This window comes from Salvia splendens, chromosome 13 (genome assembly GCF_004379255.2).
Source record: "Salvia splendens isolate huo1 chromosome 13, SspV2, whole genome shotgun sequence".
NCBI classification, from domain to species: domain Eukaryota; kingdom Viridiplantae; phylum Streptophyta; class Magnoliopsida; order Lamiales; family Lamiaceae; genus Salvia; species Salvia splendens.
The window spans coordinates 20,194,079-20,210,606 of record NC_056044.1 but is presented as its reverse complement, the minus strand read 5'-3'; the positions used below and the strand labels follow the sequence as shown (position 1 = coordinate 20,210,606).

The window sequence follows — 16,528 nt, the reverse complement described above, 5'->3', positions numbered from 1 at the left end:
GCGAGGGCGCGGCGGGTGGTGTTGAGCTCGGCGGCGGAGGCTGGGGAGAGGAGGAAGTGAGGGGAGAGGAAAAGGAGTGTGAATAGATGCCCCATTTTTTCTGAAATTGGAGTAGGAAATTTGAAGGAGACGGTTGGAGTTGAATATGGTTTCCAAAAATGCCCTTGTTAATTACTTTTTATTTAAAACATGTAAAAATAGCTAAGCCATAAAATTAATTTGGAGTATTAAGATCTATGGCTGAGATTTGTTCTTTAGTTATACACTTAAAATTAGTTAAACACTGATCACTCCTCTACAACCTTCTATATATTTACTTCGAATTGGCGGATCCAGAACCTGGAAATGGCGGGGAGGGGGGAAATTTAAATATTAAATATTAATAAATTTAATACTTAAAATTAAATATTATATTTAATATTAATTTTAATACTAAAATAAATAATATTATATTAATATTTAAGTAGCACTAGCTTCGTTAATAAAATATAAACATGTATGATAGCTTGCAAATATGTATTATTCATTTTAAAATATAAAATTATGGTAATTATTATATACATTTAAAATCATTGTAAATATTATATACAAAAGTGATATAAGTAGAGTAGTAAATATTTAGATTTCAAAAATATTTAAAATGTTTATTTTGTTATATAGAGAAGATGCATGAATCACAAATTATAAGTACTTTAGGACAAAAAACTTTAACACAAGATTACAAATGATTTTAACTAAAGAATAAATATAACAACATAATATATGTAAATAAGTAAAAGTTTAGATTTCATAAAGTATGTAAAGGTATTATTTTGATAATAAGAAGAAATATGAATTGGTAAAATAAAAAAAAAGTAAAGAATGGAAAACATATATGTTTTTGTGGAGGATTGAGTCCTCTAGGTTAACAACCAAACAATCAAACCATTAAGCTACTACATTTTATTTAATATTTATTGAAAGCAAATATATTTCTACACTCCACGGAGGGGGCGGATATGCTATTTTTGGCTCGATTCAAGGGAAAGTTTAGGCTATCCGAATAACCGGGAGGGGACGATCGCCCATTCCTGCCCCCTAGATCCGCCACTGCTTCGAAATCGTGTTGATCTTCTGTTATGAAATTTTATCTACCTCTATATATTTATGTTGAAAATGTGTTGACAAATTTTTAAAATAGAATTCTATCTAATATTATTCCCAAATTTACATACTTGAAAAACAAAATATTGAAAGGACATCCTGAAAATGACCAAGTAAAAGAAGTTGACCTCAACTTAGCTATCCAAATATAGACCTTCCACATCCAAAGGGGTGAAAACATGATTTTAAGAAGTGTAGGAGTGTTTGTATAATAACTAAACAAATGATGTAGATTGGTCAGCCAAGTTGGGCCTCTCGAAAAGTGCAAACATTTATTCTTTTAATATTGCTCATTTTTGTTATCATCCCTAAATTTTACTTTAATATTAATTTTACCCCAAACCATATAATACATTAATAGATCATAGCTTTCTTTGATTCTCAGCCCTTCGTCGAGGGCGATTTTTTCAAGTAAACATACATAAATGAAAATGATGGCAACAAAGAATTGAGCATGAAAATTGAGGTCAATAATTAAATAAATAATACTCCTACTACCTATTATTATTATCAAGTTTATTTTCTTCTAAAATTTATACATACTTAATAACTAAAGTATAGTAGCATATCCTTATTAGCTCAAATAAAATATATTGATTAGTTCATATATTTATGGGAGCTATTTCTTAAAAACATTTGTAATAAGAGGGAAAAAGGAGCATAGTTTGGGACCAACATAAATACAAGAAACCATTTTTCGTTCTCAAATTGGATTATTAATTGGTTTGAAATCAAAATCCAGAAATACCAAATTGAGGAATACATGTATTAGAACATTTATTAGGTATATTTCCTACTAATTCATCGTCATGACATGAGTGAGTTCATGTAGAAAAGAGACAAATTTAACACTTGGGAAATAAAGTAAATTTGAGATGGCGGCCTTAAAAACCCTCTGCATATTGCCATATTCACTTGGACTTCACACAAAAGGCCCTCGAATTGTTCACCTCGGTGCACTCTTTCTCTCTCTAGTCATCTCCCATTTTGGCCGAGGAAAGCTAGAGAGAAGGAAAATAAAAGAGAAAAATGGCCGCCGAGAACCCGAAGTCAGCTGGAGTTTGGCCCACGGTGAAGCCCTTTGTTAATGGGGGTGCATCTGGAATGCTCGCTACCTGCGTTATTCAGCCTATCGATATGATCAAGGTATCCAATTTTGTGTTTTATATCACATGCTTGCTCGAGTAAACTGCAGTTATGAGTTGATAAAGATTGTTTTTTTAGTTGTTGTAGATGAATGCTGGGTTTTTGGCATGGTGATAGATCTTAGGTGAAATGGGTTATGCTTTTTGAATCTAAAAATTGAATCTTGTTAAGGGTTCGGTGTCTTTGTGGATGTTCTTGTTTGTTTCCCTTGCCACTGCCATGGGTTATAGATCTGTTGTTTATGGGGTTAGAGAATGTTTGTGATGAGTGTTTCTTTTGGAGTATCAGCTGAAGGGTATTGAATGTTGATCTTGATTTGTGAGGTTGTGGTTTTGATTTTCAGGTGAGAATACAGCTTGGCCAAGGATCAGCTGGTGAGGTGACCAAGAACATGCTTAAAAACGATGGTATTGGTGCCTTTTACAAGGTTTGTTTGGGTATCTTTTTTTGTGTTTTCTTTGTAGGCCGATGGCTGTTTTGAGATTGAAGCAAATGTTAGATCATCTGTCTTACATTATAGTACTACCCCCAATCGAGCCATGGAATCGTCTGAAACTCTCTTTTGCACTTTCCAAGTACGGGGTCTTTTGATTTTAGAATTGTTTACAATTGATGAGTGAAAGGTTTTCATAAGCAATAAGTCCCCAAATAATGATGGAAAATGTCTGGGACATCACTCCATAGATCAATCAGTATTGCCTGAGTATTTTGGCTTGTCAATTTTGGTTGAGTAATTTTGCCATTGCATCTCTGTTTTTATCCCAGATACATTTAAGCCTCACTCCTTTAGATTCTGATTTGCTTAATACCAGCAGTTATATTAAACTATTGTAGCATAAGGAATACTTTTGTTTTAATTCTTATTTACTTAATACCAGCAGTTATATTTAACTATTGTAGCATAAGGAATACTTTTGTTTTAGCCACAATGGTTATTGATTTAAGATGGAAGGCTGTAGGCACTTCTGTTTCATGTAAATTCAGTTGTCACTGTTGGTATTTGCTTTGCTACTGGACTCATTTTTTTAATGCTATTTGTTTCTGCAGGGTTTGTCTGCTGGGCTTCTTAGGCAAGCAACATATACAACTGCTCGTCTTGGGTCGTTCAGGTGAGATATTTATTTTGATCTTTGTTGCTCAACGGAATCAAACTAGTGAGTCATACACATCTTGTTATGCACTTATATTGCTTAAGTTAGATATCTGCTAACTACAACTCATTTTTCATCAAATGAACCGTTTTAACAATAGGCGTCTTTTGAATGGAGAAAACTCAAGATTTCAGTTTAACAAGTGGCATTTGCTTATTTTGGAACTTGTATTTTGCGTGGTAGGATTTTGACAAACAAAGCAATAGAGGCTAATGATGGGAAGCCGTTGCCTCTTTACCAGAAGGCTCTATGTGGATTGACTGCAGGAGCAATCGGGGCATGTGTTGGCAGTCCTGCTGATTTGGCACTCATTCGTATGCAAGCTGATGCAACACTACCTGCTGCGCAACGAAGGAATTATACTAACGCATTTCATGCCCTTTACCGTATTGTTGCTGATGAAGGAGTGCTAGCTCTGTGGAAAGGTGCCGGTCCAACTGTGGTGAGGGCTATGGCGCTCAACATGGGTATGCTTGCTTCGTACGATCAAAGTGTGGAGTTCTGCAAGGATACTCTTGGTCTTGGCGAAACTGCTACAGTCGTAGGTAGGATACTCTTTTCACATGCACCTAGTTCTTTCCTTTAGTCTCGATTCTTGACAGAGTTGATAGCTTTTCCTCCATCTTTTCCCAGGGGCCAGTTCGGTATCAGGTTTCTTCGCTGCAGCCTGCAGTTTGCCCTTTGACTACGTGAAAACCCAAATCCAGAAAATGCAACCTGATGCTCAAGGGAAGTATCCTTACACGGGCTCTCTCGACTGTACCATGAAGACATTGAAAGCAGGAGGACCCTTCAAATTTTACACTGGATTTCCAGTATACTGTGTCAGGATTGCTCCTCATGTCATGGTATATTCTGTTTCTCTCATGAAGAATCACTGAAAGAGACACTATTGATTCTTGTTTCTAACTTTGGTTTTCGACATTGCAGATGACCTGGATTTTCTTGAACCAAATCCAGAAACTTGAGAAGAAGGCCGGGCTGTAACTCGAGCCGGAGAAGCCCGTTTTCAAGCTCTAACTTCAGAATAGTGTTTGGAATACAAGGATTATTATTTTGAGATTAATACTTATGATTTTTTGTACTGAACTGGATTGTATTCAGATTTGGATAGGAGACAAGTTTACAATTCACTTAATCTGGAAGAGTTGTTTCATTAATTCACTAAATAATACTCCAATCAATACTGCCTTGATTTCTATTATATACTCTTCTCTTCTTCTCTCTAATATGCTTTCTTCAATATTGTGTGTATCGTGAGTGATCGATATTGGCAATTGTTCACTATAGATTATCAACATCTGTCTATGTTAACAATATTGTTTAACTTAGTTCTACAATGACTAAAATATTTATTGAAACAAGATCAATTGAAACTATGAGTCTACTGATCAGTCCGCTTGTAAAAGATGCTATTAGAGATGCTCAAGGTTTTCGGTTCCGGCGGTTAACCGCAGAACCGGAACCGTGACTTTTTTCTTGAACCGGAACCGCCATATTTTGAACCACGGCCCGATTTTGGTTTCAAATTTTACGAACCGAAACCGTTCCGGAACCGCCGGTTTCGGACGGTTCCAAACCGGAGCCGTGAAAAACCGTCGGAAAACCATAAAATCTAGCCGGAACCGCGAAAAACCGCCGGAAACCGGCGTTTCGGAACCGTGAAAAACCGTAAAAAACTGCCGAAAAACCGGTGGTTCGGAACCGGAACCGTGAAATAGCCTCACGGTTCGGTTCCGGTTCCACATTTCTCGAAACCGGAACTGACAGTTCCGAACCGGAACCGCCAGTTTATGAACCGTGGGCATGTCTAGATGCTATGTAAAAGAATGTCGAAAGTAACTAATGTGAAGACTGAAGACAGACAAAATTAGAATATGGACAGTGGTGATGATGAATCATGTAAATTTTACAAAAATATATTTTCCGTTGCATATCTATCATGTATCCCTCCCTCGCTCTGAGTCTGAATAAGTTCAATTTACTGGACTTTGAATAAGTTGAATATGTTGTAATGATTTGGCCAATTTAACGTACATTAGTAAAAAAAAAAGTTAGATGAATTTTAAGTTTCTAACTGAATTATTTGATTAACAAACCACCAAAAGATAAGAAAAATGGAAAATTTTGATGAATAATGCCAATTGCCAAGAACTTTGTACGTGATTGAATATTCTTCACCACGACATCAAAATTATTGATGATCTATTTGGTACCATTAAATTGAGGACGTGGAATAAAAGGTTGAGACTTGAGAGCAATGTTGGAAATCTCAAAAATTCACTATACTAATTGAGGAGGAGAGAGAGACTAAACATCATAATCATAGTTTGTAAATAGAGGGGAGAAAGATTGGACATAAATCATTTTAAATGATGACAAATAAGAGAATACAAAAGAGAATTTAAATTGTCTAAAATATTCATTAAGAAAAAAAAGTAAAATTGTCTGAAAATAGTGCAAAAATATCTTAAAAGTTATGTATGTCTGTTGCTATTAATTTTTAAAATATCTTAAACGTTATGTATGTCTGTTGCTATTAATTTTTAGGATGTAAGTACTTCCTTCGTTCCACTTAAAATGTTTATTTTTTATTTTTAGTTTATCCTACTCAAGATGTCTACCTACTTCATCTAACAATTTTTATTAAAATTCCGCGTCATTCAAGAACGTGGACATCTTTTTTAATTATGCTAAAATATGGGGCTTTACAGAGGCCAGTATAGTTCATACTAAATTATGGGCTCTATACAATATAGGCATGTTTTTGTCGGGCCAAGGCCCATTTTCACCCTAAAATCTTCTTATACCCTACTCGCCCTAGACCCTAATTCTTCTTGGCGGTCTCAAAACCCTATAAATCTTTTCCTCTTGAATCCTCGGCACTCCCAATTCATTCTAGTTTGAGAGCTATCCGCCATAATCATGGTATAATTCGTTCGTTCTTTAATCTCCGTTTCTCAATTTGAGTATTTTATGTTTTACGCAATCTATTGCTTTAGCATTTTATCTATTTTTTGGATTATGCTTGCTCAATTTGTTTGTGTGTAGACTGCCGAAGCTGTGAACCCCAAAGCATATCCCTTGGCGGATAGCCAGTTGTCGATGACAATTCTCGATTTGGTTCAGCAAGCTGCCAATTACAAGCAGCTCAAAAAGGGTGCTAATGAAGGTGAGGTGTTTTTTTCATGTGTTTGTTACTTAATTTTTTGGGTTTTGGTGGTTTTTTGTTAGTTCTGTGGGTATTTGGTTTTGTTTGAATGCTGAGTTGTGATTTGGTTGCAGCTACCAAGACTCTGAACAGAGGGATTTCTGAGTTCGTTGTTATGGCTGCTGATACTGAGCCCCTTGAGATTCTTCTTCATCTCCCACTTCTTGCTGAGGATAAGGTAATCTTAGTTGTGCTTGCTGAGCCTTTTACTTATGCATACTTATAAATTTTGACCATTTGTTTAGTGGTTTATTTGTTATTTTTACCCAACCTGGTTTGCTTGTTATGGTCTTTGGTTGAATTATCTGAATGCAGTGGAATGTTTGTTTGATTGCTTTTTGTTCTGTGCCTATGTTACAGTGACACAGAATCACAACTTCAAAAGAATTTAGTCAAAAGAATTTAGATTAGAGTTTAGGATTGTAATGGCCTCCAATATATGGGGAGGCTGTTTGAATTAATCGTGTAACAAACAACTGTAATTCACCGGATGTTATTTATCTTTAGTGTTATATTGGCTGATGCAAGCTAGCTTGATATTCTCTAATGATGGTAGTGTTCTATGTCATGAACTTATAATAAGAATGATGTTATGTGTAACTACTATTGCTTCGACTGATGCAAACTAGCTTGATAGTCTCTATTGATTATAGTAGTTTCTGGTGAATGACTGAATGAACTGATATGTGATATATGATTGCAGAATGTGCCGTATGTGTTTGTTCCATCTAAGCAAGCTCTTGGTCGGGCGTGTGGAGTTACAAGACCAGTGATTGCCTGTTCTGTGACTAGCAATGAGGGAAGCCAGTTGAAATCTCAAATTCAGCAACTGAAGGTAAGTGAATATTTTGATGTAAACAACTCAGTCAGTAATTTTTTTATTTGGCAAAATATGAATTCTCGCACCATTCATTTGTAACACAGGATGCAATTGAGAAGCTCCTGATCTGATTGCGTAAAGCCTTATCCAGCATGATGGGCCTCTGGAGCAACTCTTGCTGAGGCTTTGACTGAGTGAGTTTGGGATTGTCTTGCCGTTGTTTTGCTTATCTCTTGCCTGTCTGTAACCTAATTCATACGATTACTTATGTACTATTGCCACACTATAGTCATGAAAACTTGTTTTTTGGTCTCTTGTTATGAGGATTGCCCTTTGATATTGAGTAAAATTTGCCCTGTGGTTTTTTGGTATTCCATTTCTCTCCTCCCAAACCATGCTTTAATACCGGCGTGCTTATGGTTAAATGTAAACGAAACAAAAACCAGTTGTTTTGTGGGGCATGTGGTGGTTGGAATAAGCTGATTTAGATTATGTAGTTGTTTGTTACCTAGTGAGCTTTGGGTAAATTAAAATATGATGTTAGAAGTGCAGATGGACTGTTATGAGTTGGAACATGGTTTTTTAAACCTCAAATTTTCTGTAACCATGTGCTTCCAACGTCATTTTGATGTGGTAGTAATATTTCTTGATCAAGAAAAGCCCACTATACAAATCTCTGGCACCAAAAGAATATGTTGCGCCCTATTATTTCCAGTCGCGGCTTTTCTTTGTCAGTCATGACTAATTTTTAATTCGAAATAAATCATTACCGTAAACCATATACTATGTAGGAATGTTTTGATGCCAAATTTTTTTTAAAGCAAGAAAAAAATAACTTGATTGTAAATTATAAATGAATAACCAAAATAAAATAAAATAAGTAAAGTGATGTTATTACATAAAATTACAACCAAAGTTTCAAATGTACATTCAACTAATTTAAAATGTGTTCACATAAATGAAGATTTGTGCAATCTTGAATAGTAGTTTCGATTCTTCCTCTAGAAAATAAGTGTTTTTACTATTAAATTGTTGGTGGATCCAGGATTAAAAACAGAGGGGTGGAATATATTACTAGCATGTTTAGGGTGGATATGGCGACATCGGAGGCAAACGGGGGGGACATGACAATTTTACGTCCGAATAAGGAAAAATTAGTCGCCCGGAGGGGGCATGAACTATTTTTTATAAGATCATTCTATTTGATGATGTCAAAACTTAGTAATTTTGGCAATATGTATTGTACTACTAGTGAAGAGCTAAATATTGAAAGTTCAAGATTCCAAGTGTGTTTTATTCAAGGAATGCTACATTAGTAACAAATGCTCAAACAAATCCCACATCCATACAATGACGATACAAGTAATATAGCATGAAAAAAAAGTAATAGTATTTCAAGATGTAATCAACGCCGTTTATTGGAAGAGAAGAGCAAAAGCTATAGCGACGACGGATGCCAAGCAAGTCGGGACGAAGACGGGGGCAGCAGAGGTAGGGGCCAGAGCTGGAGCTTCAGCGGCGGAGGCACCATTGACGGCGGATATCGCCACCAATACTACGAGCATGTATGCAGCAACCATCATTTTCTTGGCCTCCATTTGTATGTATAGAAAAAAATGTGAAATATATATATCTATGAATGCACACACCAAAGGTGTATACACTATAGAGAGATTGGTGTTGAGATGAAGCAAATTGTGGGTGTTTATATACAGCTCAAAAATGGCCAGCTAGATTCATCGTTGCTTCATTCAACAGATAATTATACTAGTACAATTTTCCATGAGACAAGAATAACTATATACAAATAGCAACAAATTATAATTTCTCCTTAAATAATACTACTACAATTTTAAAAAGTCATTTTGACTTGGTAACGAATTATAAGAAATTGTTTAACTTTGTGAAAGAAAGTTTATGAAAAAATTAATAGAATGTAAGTCTTGCTTTTAGTACTACAATTAAATTTATAATAGACCAGCTTGAGTGAAAAAATTAATGAAATATGAGATTTACCGTAACAAAAGTAAAAAGTAGAATTAAGTTTAAAAGCTTGAGTGAAAAAATTAATGAAATATGAGATTTACCGTAATATAAGTAAAAAGTAGAATTAAGTTTAAAAGATTGAGTGAAAAAATTAATGAAATATGAGATTTATCAGTAAAAAGTAGAATTAATTTTTAAACTGTTATATCCCAAAATGATAAAATAAATCTTAAAATCATGAACTGATATTAATTGAAGGTACTCACAGCTGTTTCCACTTGTCAAAGCAAAATACCACACAGCATAAGTTGGCATTTTACCATTGTTTTGTTCTTTTCCATTTCGCCTTTTCGACTAATTAATTAAAATTTTACTTAAGCATTATACACTTGGCTTTTGCTTTTGTACCTAACGCCACCACAGTCCACGCCACTACTTTAATTTGTCACCTTACGTTTGAATTTTTATTAATTAGTAGTATTATATTTTTTGTAAATGTTATCCTATTAATTTTCAAATTATGTTCATGTGCCAATTTTGGACTATGCCCTAGCTATGATCTGAATTCTGAAAATGTGTTTTTTTCCTTCAAATTTAAAGATGACTTTTCTTTCAAGTTTTTCCTCATTTTCTAAAGAAAGACTTAGATGAATATGCTAAGTATTTTGTAAGACTCTTATGAATCCATCTCTTTTGTGAGATTTATTAATTTCATTATTGAATAGTTGTTTGCTTAGTCTTAGGATTATTCAAGTAAATGTATACAGCTCTAGCTAGTGTTAGATTTGGGGAGCCAATGTGATATTTGCCTTAGTGAAAATTGTCTAAAATAGTTACTCCTATTTCCATTCATTGTTTGATCATCTTAGAGTGAACCGCATGAAAGGTCCCTAACTTTTGGGTTTGTAACACCGGTGACCCCTAACAAAAAAAATACCACCACAAGGGTCTAACAAAATATACAATCACAAATCTTGTGTTTTTTGCCATTTTTCGGACGAAAATGCCCAAATGGCTTGAAGGGCAATTTAGTCTCATTATCCTCCAAACCTACACAACTCTGCGCACCTACTTTGTGACTACAACCTGATGTGTAAGAGATGTCTAAAATTATACAGGCTATTGTTTCCACTTTCCTATTGTTTTTCCACTTTCTTACGATGTTTACTTGCGACTATATTATCTCTCCTTGTCTATTGATTTCATTCCTCTTACTTCTTCCCCTTTCGTTTTCTTCTTCTTCTTCTTCGTCTTGTCAACCCCACGCATCGCCATCCCTAACTCGAGTTAGTGTGATTCTGTTGATTTTGTATCATGTAACGTATGAGATTTCCCCTTTAGGCTACTCGATTGGCAACACGAATTAAGGGTTTAGGGTTCATAGTCGGGCAACACGATTTAAGATTTTAGGGTTACCGTGCTACGCAAATTTTGGGGGATTTCATTTGAGAGAGAAATAGTAATTTGTTATTGTTTTTTTTAGCATATGATTCATATTATTTTGCAATTCTGGTTTGAATTTTGGCAAGTCGGGCAACTAGATTTATGGTTTTAGGGTTACAGTTGTATGCAAATTTTTAGGGATTTCATTTGAGACAGAAATAGTGATTTGTTGTTATTTTTTTAGCATATGATTCAAATTATATTGCAATTTTGGTTGGAATTTTGGCAAGTCAGTCAACTCGATTTATGGTTTTAGGTTTACTGTGCTATGTTTCGTCGAACTTGCAATGGTGATTTGAATTTTGTAATGTTGAATTCAATTCAGGTCCTGTTGCAATGTCTTCTTCTTCTTCTTCTTCTTCTTCTTCTTTTTCTTCTTCTTCTTCTTCTTCTCAATCTTACGGGTCAAGCTTCAATTGGAATTGGCCTCGCCCCGAAATTGTAAACTGTAATCATGATCTTGAGGCTGAGCTTGTGATATCTAGGACGACTGCTAACCTGGGTAGACGTTACTATCGTTGCCCAATATGGAAGGTTAAAATCATGTATTATGTTTTTATATTAATTTTGTTGGCAGGAAGTTTAATGACAAAGTATTCTGCACGAAGATGATTGCAAGTTTTTCCATGGGTTGATGCGGGTCTATCCCCAAGCCAAGACAGTTACTTTAAAAGAGTGAAACTTGAACGAGACCAATTCGAATCTCAGCTTAGAGCCAAATCGTTAATTGAAGGTGTTCTTGAAGAGAAATTGCGCACAAAAATTGAGGAGTGTGAAGCGTGGAAGTTACAATTGGCCATGAAAACTAACGAGTGTGAAGCTTTGACGTTCAAAATTGCTAAAACAACCAAAATGTCCCGAAAGTTTAAAATCACAATCTTGTTGTTATGCATTGTAATTTTTCTACTTTTGTAACAAAGCTATGTAGTGTTGACTCTTTCGTTATCTTGTCATGTTGATTACATTTTCCATTTTCAGATGTCATATGAATATTGATAGAGGGAAAAGATGAGACTATGACTCTGTGTGTGTGTGTCAACTGGTCAGGAGGGTACCTAGACCTAGCTGTGTCGTTGGGTCTGTGTCTATCTTCCCTATCAACAAAAAAATACCTCAACCCACTTCTACTGGCTAGTATAGTGGAGTAAGGGTCGAATCCCACAGAGATGGACGTAGGCGAGATACACTTGCGATGACATTCTGGGAGCGGTTGGTTAGCTACCACGCTTTTTTGGGGTTGAGTTTTACCTAGTCGGAAAATGAAATGGAACCTATACCCCTCCTGACCAGTAGGTCAGGGTGGGCTCTAAATGCTGCATGCTAAAAGAAATTAAAATGTGTGTGTAAACTAAGGTGCGAGTGTGCATATGAGAAGCTACTAGACGAAACTTACTAAAAATGGCTAGACAAAAGGTAAAGGGAATCAAAGGACATGCTGGCAGACTATCTGCTGGGTGTGCAGAAAAGCAGAAAAAGTGCAAGTACAAAAGCATAAAGCAACAAAAGCAACACAAGTGGTCCCATTCTTTGATTGTGACATTTTCTTTTTCACCAAGCTAAACTAACAAGATATGACAAACTCCATTGATGAATGCTCAAGCTTGAAAATTCGTGAATGCAATATTTAACTTGAAATCAAGAACGAAAGCTAAGAAAACTGAGATCTATGCAAACTGATCAGCGGGACAGGGTGATAGAAACAAGCATAAATGAATTCCATGCATTTTTGAGGAACTTCACCTGATTAAAACTTGTAAGCACTTGAGGAAAAACTAGATCTAACTAAGCAAAGCAGATTCAAGCACTTAAACAACAGAAATCAACGTAAAACTATCAGATCTAGCTACTAGGCAGAAAGAGATAATAAGCAAGCTGAAACACAAAATAAAACCACAATAAACTTCATTGCATTCAAGATTATCACCCAAAAGATGTTCCAACTAAGTAGCTACTGGAATCCAAGTCAAAGGCAAGCAAAAACAAGTACTTAAACTAAGAAATCTTAAAAACAAAGCAAGTAAAAGATTGTTTGGCTCATCGGAAACTGAAACTGGAGGAATTTCTGGAACTATGGCGGCTGGAATGAATCAGGCATGATGCTCCTCGCCGGCAGGTGGCCGGAATCTTCAAGTCAGGCTGCTGGATTTAGATGGAACTAAGAGCTAGTGGAACTATTCTCCTCAAAAGTGATGTAGTAGTGATGATAAGTCCTAAGTGAAGTGGTGTCAAAAATCCCCCCCCCCCTTTTCTTTATGTTCAGCTCCTATTTATAGGGTGGCTTGCCCTAATTTCTAGGGCTTTCTCTTCATGTGGAATGACAATTTTGCCCTTCTTTAGATAGGTGATTATTCCAAGCAAGTCCTTTCTTCTCGTGTCCAGTTCTGTAGCATCCATCCTGATCAGTTTGCGTATTTTCTGCTCATACTAACCAGTTTGCGCAGCTTTTTCACTCGAATTCCTTCTGAACATTTTCTCCTGATTTAGTACTTCAACCTGCACACTTTAACAACTATTTTGCAGATATTATCCAATAAAGCACCTTATACTGACCAGTAACCAAGACCGAGAACGAGACTCATCAAATATCAATCGAATATCATACGAATATGATACAATCAAACATTAGTCACAAATCAGGCACACAAACTATACACATAAATCACGAATGACGTATTTGTATGAAATAACATAAATCACGAATGAAGTATTCAAATTTGTATGAAATAACACACTATGTACACTACAGAAAAATAACCAACGAAGTACTCCATCACATGAATTTTCACTAAGTACGTGAGTAATTAAACATACATATCACTGCCACCAAAATATTTACCAAAAAACAACCATTCAACATACGGACACCAAAACAAAAACCATCATTCAACATACATGCACCATACTGTTTGACAAAAACCATCTCAAAAACCTCCAAACAAAGACCAAGTTTTTAGAGTAATATATAACTTTTCCACTGTTGCATCAGTAAGTAAAGTTGTCAATCTTGATCACCGCGGCGGCCACAGCGCTGAGGCTGAGTCATGGCCCTGGTCCGAGTACTAGGCCCCGGAGCCGTAACATTAGGCTGCAACAAATAATATTATATATGAGAAACCACTTCGTACGAGTAGAGAATATATATGCGGCTACTTAATGAATAGTACCTCTTGGCGTTGGTGATTGTTTGATTATTCGGGCAAGTTACTCCCATCTGTCGTACGCGACCCACTTTGTTGTGAACTCTCCCCAACTTCAGAACGAGCATCTGTCCGAGGGTCATTGCTGCATGTCCTCCTGTTATGACCTTCCTACCCACACCGACGACATCTCATGATGAAGGTTCGTCCCAGTGACTCACCTCCGTTCGCATGAAGATGAATCCGAGGCTCCTCACGCCTCAGTTTCTTCGGTCGTCCACGCTGTCGTTTTGTCCTCAGGGGCGCCAATTCCAATCCACCATCAGAACTCTTAGGCCAACTGTCCATCCCATTGATTGGGCAAAGGACATTCTCGTACAGCATCCTCATTGTGGATTTCAAATAATAGCGGGAGACGTATCGCGTGACATCCTCACCATTCTTGTTGATTGTAGCGATAGCATGAGTGCACAGGATCCCTGTTAGCTGCCACAGTCTGCAAGAGCATATAAAATCGTGCATGTTCACAACATATTGACCAGACGACCCTCATACTTGGTACGAAGCCTCTCCGTTCCATGTAGCTCTCCATGAAGAAGCCCTCGCGTACCACTTATCAACAAGCTCCTTGATAACAGGAGGGACTATGTGATCGTAGCTTTTGATCCACTGGCCTCTGATTTGAATCCTTTCCATCTGACTCATTCGAATGTCTTCCAACATACTGATAATAGCTTTTTCTCAAGCCAATGCAACCTTTGAATTAAATGTCTCACAAATATTGTTGAGGAGCACATCACAACAAGTATGCGGGGAAAAAATGCCTTCACCCATTTTTCTTTGGGAGCAACCCCAGAAAGCCACTGATGTGCTTGGGGATACTCAGCCCGCAAAGCATCCATCTTGTCCACATAATGTTCGAGGGTTGTACTTTCGGCAATCTTCCACAACCGGTCTTTGAAATTTTTCCCTGACGAATCTCTTCTTGAAATTGTTGTATATGTGCTAAACACAGAAGCGATGCTCGCTCTGTGGGAAATCCTCAAGAATCACTTTTGCAAGACCCTGCCAGTCACCGAGTGCAACACAACATAACACATTTACCACGTAATCACACTGACAGTACTGAATGTATTGATAAAATCACAGATAGAGTATTAAACTTTAATCACATCTGAAGTATATACGTAATAGTGAAATCACATAAACCATAACTTTTGGTTGTCAGACATAAACACATATCTTAGGCCATTTGCATGCAAGTCAAGGTCATCAGACAAGTATTCTATAAACCACTTCCACTGGACATAGCTCTCCGCCTCAGTCACAGCCCAAGCAATCGGCCACCAGCCATTGTTGGGATCAATTCTCATTGCTGTCATTAGCTTTCCTTTGTACATTCCTCGCAAGAAACAAGCGTCCAAGAAAAAATTGGTCGACATAACCGCATCCACCCGTTTTTCAATGGTCCCACACAACAATAGAACCTCAGGAATCTCGGCCCTATGACGCCAGAATCCCTCGTATTCTCATAATGTATATGCACGTTGGAATCATGGTGTGTCCGTTCCAATTCGGCTTTGTAGTAGAACAAATTCCTGTATTGGGTTGCCGCAGAGCCGAATATGTCGTCCAGTGCGTGCTCTCTGGCCCGATATGCCTTCATCCTACCGATCTTCAACCCAAAATCTTCATCGACACACTGCCATATAGCTGCCAGTGGAATGTGAGGGTTGGCTTTGATCTTCTCCACGTAACGCTCACCTAGCCACTTTGTCGTGAGCCATTTCTGATCCAACACTTGGGAGCATGTGTGTGCGTGATCCCGTTGCATATTCATCACCACATAATCCTGACCTTTGTGTGTTTCGATCTTCCTCAAGTACACATACCACTCACAACCTTGCCCTTTACACATGGCACGAAGTTTGTCGCCGTCATTTTTTTTCACGTGCACCTGCCGTCTGGTCATTATTGCATACTGCCTCTAGACATCATAGAAGAAATCTCTATGCTTAAAAACATCACCAGGCTTCCACAATGGAAGCTCATTAGGCAGGAGCTTGAACGGGGTATATTTTATACCTTTCTTCTTCAAACCCTCCAAATCTTCAAGGTCTTTAATATCTTGTAGCTCGTCCACACTTTCATCCTCGCAAAGTGGGTTCTCTGTCGTGTTCCTCTTTTCCACATAAGGTGAATACTTCCTCCGCCGTTTCTCCCCTGCCCCCGTCGGGGTCTTCACCTTCCCCCGGCTGGTCTATATTCTCTGGCTCCTGACACGCATGTTGTTGCTGGAAAATGGATTCATAATAGGATGTAAACAGCTGCTCATCTCGGCACATGTGTGCCAACGAGATAAAATGGCTGATCTCCTCATCTTCATCATCAGTCGGATGTCCCTCGTTATGGAGATGGCGGCCGTCCGGAACACACTCAAATGATGGAATGTATACCTCATCTGGAGGTTCTACTTCCGGTACATCATGTG

The 16,528-nt window shown here is 37.2% G+C and overlaps 2 protein-coding genes across 2 annotated transcripts; both read left to right on the top strand.

The window, feature by feature from the left end:
- The first annotated feature begins 2,045 nt into the window (after nucleotides 1-2,045).
- Nucleotides 2,046-4,644, top strand: LOC121763026 (mitochondrial dicarboxylate/tricarboxylate transporter DTC-like). The gene is made up of 6 exons (XM_042159076.1): nucleotides 2,046-2,289; nucleotides 2,633-2,716; nucleotides 3,337-3,398; nucleotides 3,624-3,985; nucleotides 4,074-4,288; nucleotides 4,371-4,644. The coding sequence occupies exons 1-6, from the start codon at nucleotides 2,173-2,175 to the stop codon at nucleotides 4,425-4,427; spliced, it is 897 nt and encodes a 298-aa protein (XP_042015010.1). The 5' UTR covers nucleotides 2,046-2,172; the 3' UTR covers nucleotides 4,428-4,644.
- Nucleotides 4,645-6,244: 1,600 nt separating this feature from the next.
- Nucleotides 6,245-7,842, top strand: LOC121763043 (NHP2-like protein 1). Its single transcript, XM_042159101.1, has 5 exons — nucleotides 6,245-6,368; nucleotides 6,492-6,612; nucleotides 6,726-6,829; nucleotides 7,355-7,486; nucleotides 7,576-7,842. Exons 1-5 carry the CDS (start codon nucleotides 6,366-6,368, stop codon nucleotides 7,600-7,602), a joined length of 387 nt encoding a protein of 128 aa, XP_042015035.1. The 5' UTR covers nucleotides 6,245-6,365; the 3' UTR covers nucleotides 7,603-7,842.
- Nucleotides 7,843-16,528: the final 8,686 nt, after the last annotated feature.

What these genes read in the sequence shown, in the direction of transcription:
- LOC121763026 (XM_042159076.1), top strand. Translation starts at nt 2,173, where the DNA reads ATGGCCGCCGAGAACCCGAAGTCAGCTGGAGTTTGGCCCACGGTGAAG. An exon ending in AGCCTATCGATATGATCAAG is followed by an intron (nt 2,290 to 2,632) that starts GTATCCAATTTT and finishes TTTGATTTTCAG; the next exon opens with GTGAGAATACAGCTTGGCCA. An exon ending in GTATTGGTGCCTTTTACAAG is followed by an intron (nt 2,717 to 3,336) that starts GTTTGTTTGGGT and finishes TTGTTTCTGCAG; the next exon opens with GGTTTGTCTGCTGGGCTTCT.
- LOC121763043 (XM_042159101.1), top strand. An exon ending in CACTTCTTGCTGAGGATAAG is followed by an intron (nt 6,830 to 7,354) that starts GTAATCTTAGTT and finishes ATATGATTGCAG; the next exon opens with AATGTGCCGTATGTGTTTGT. An exon ending in CTCAAATTCAGCAACTGAAG is followed by an intron (nt 7,487 to 7,575) that starts GTAAGTGAATAT and finishes TTTGTAACACAG; the next exon opens with GATGCAATTGAGAAGCTCCT.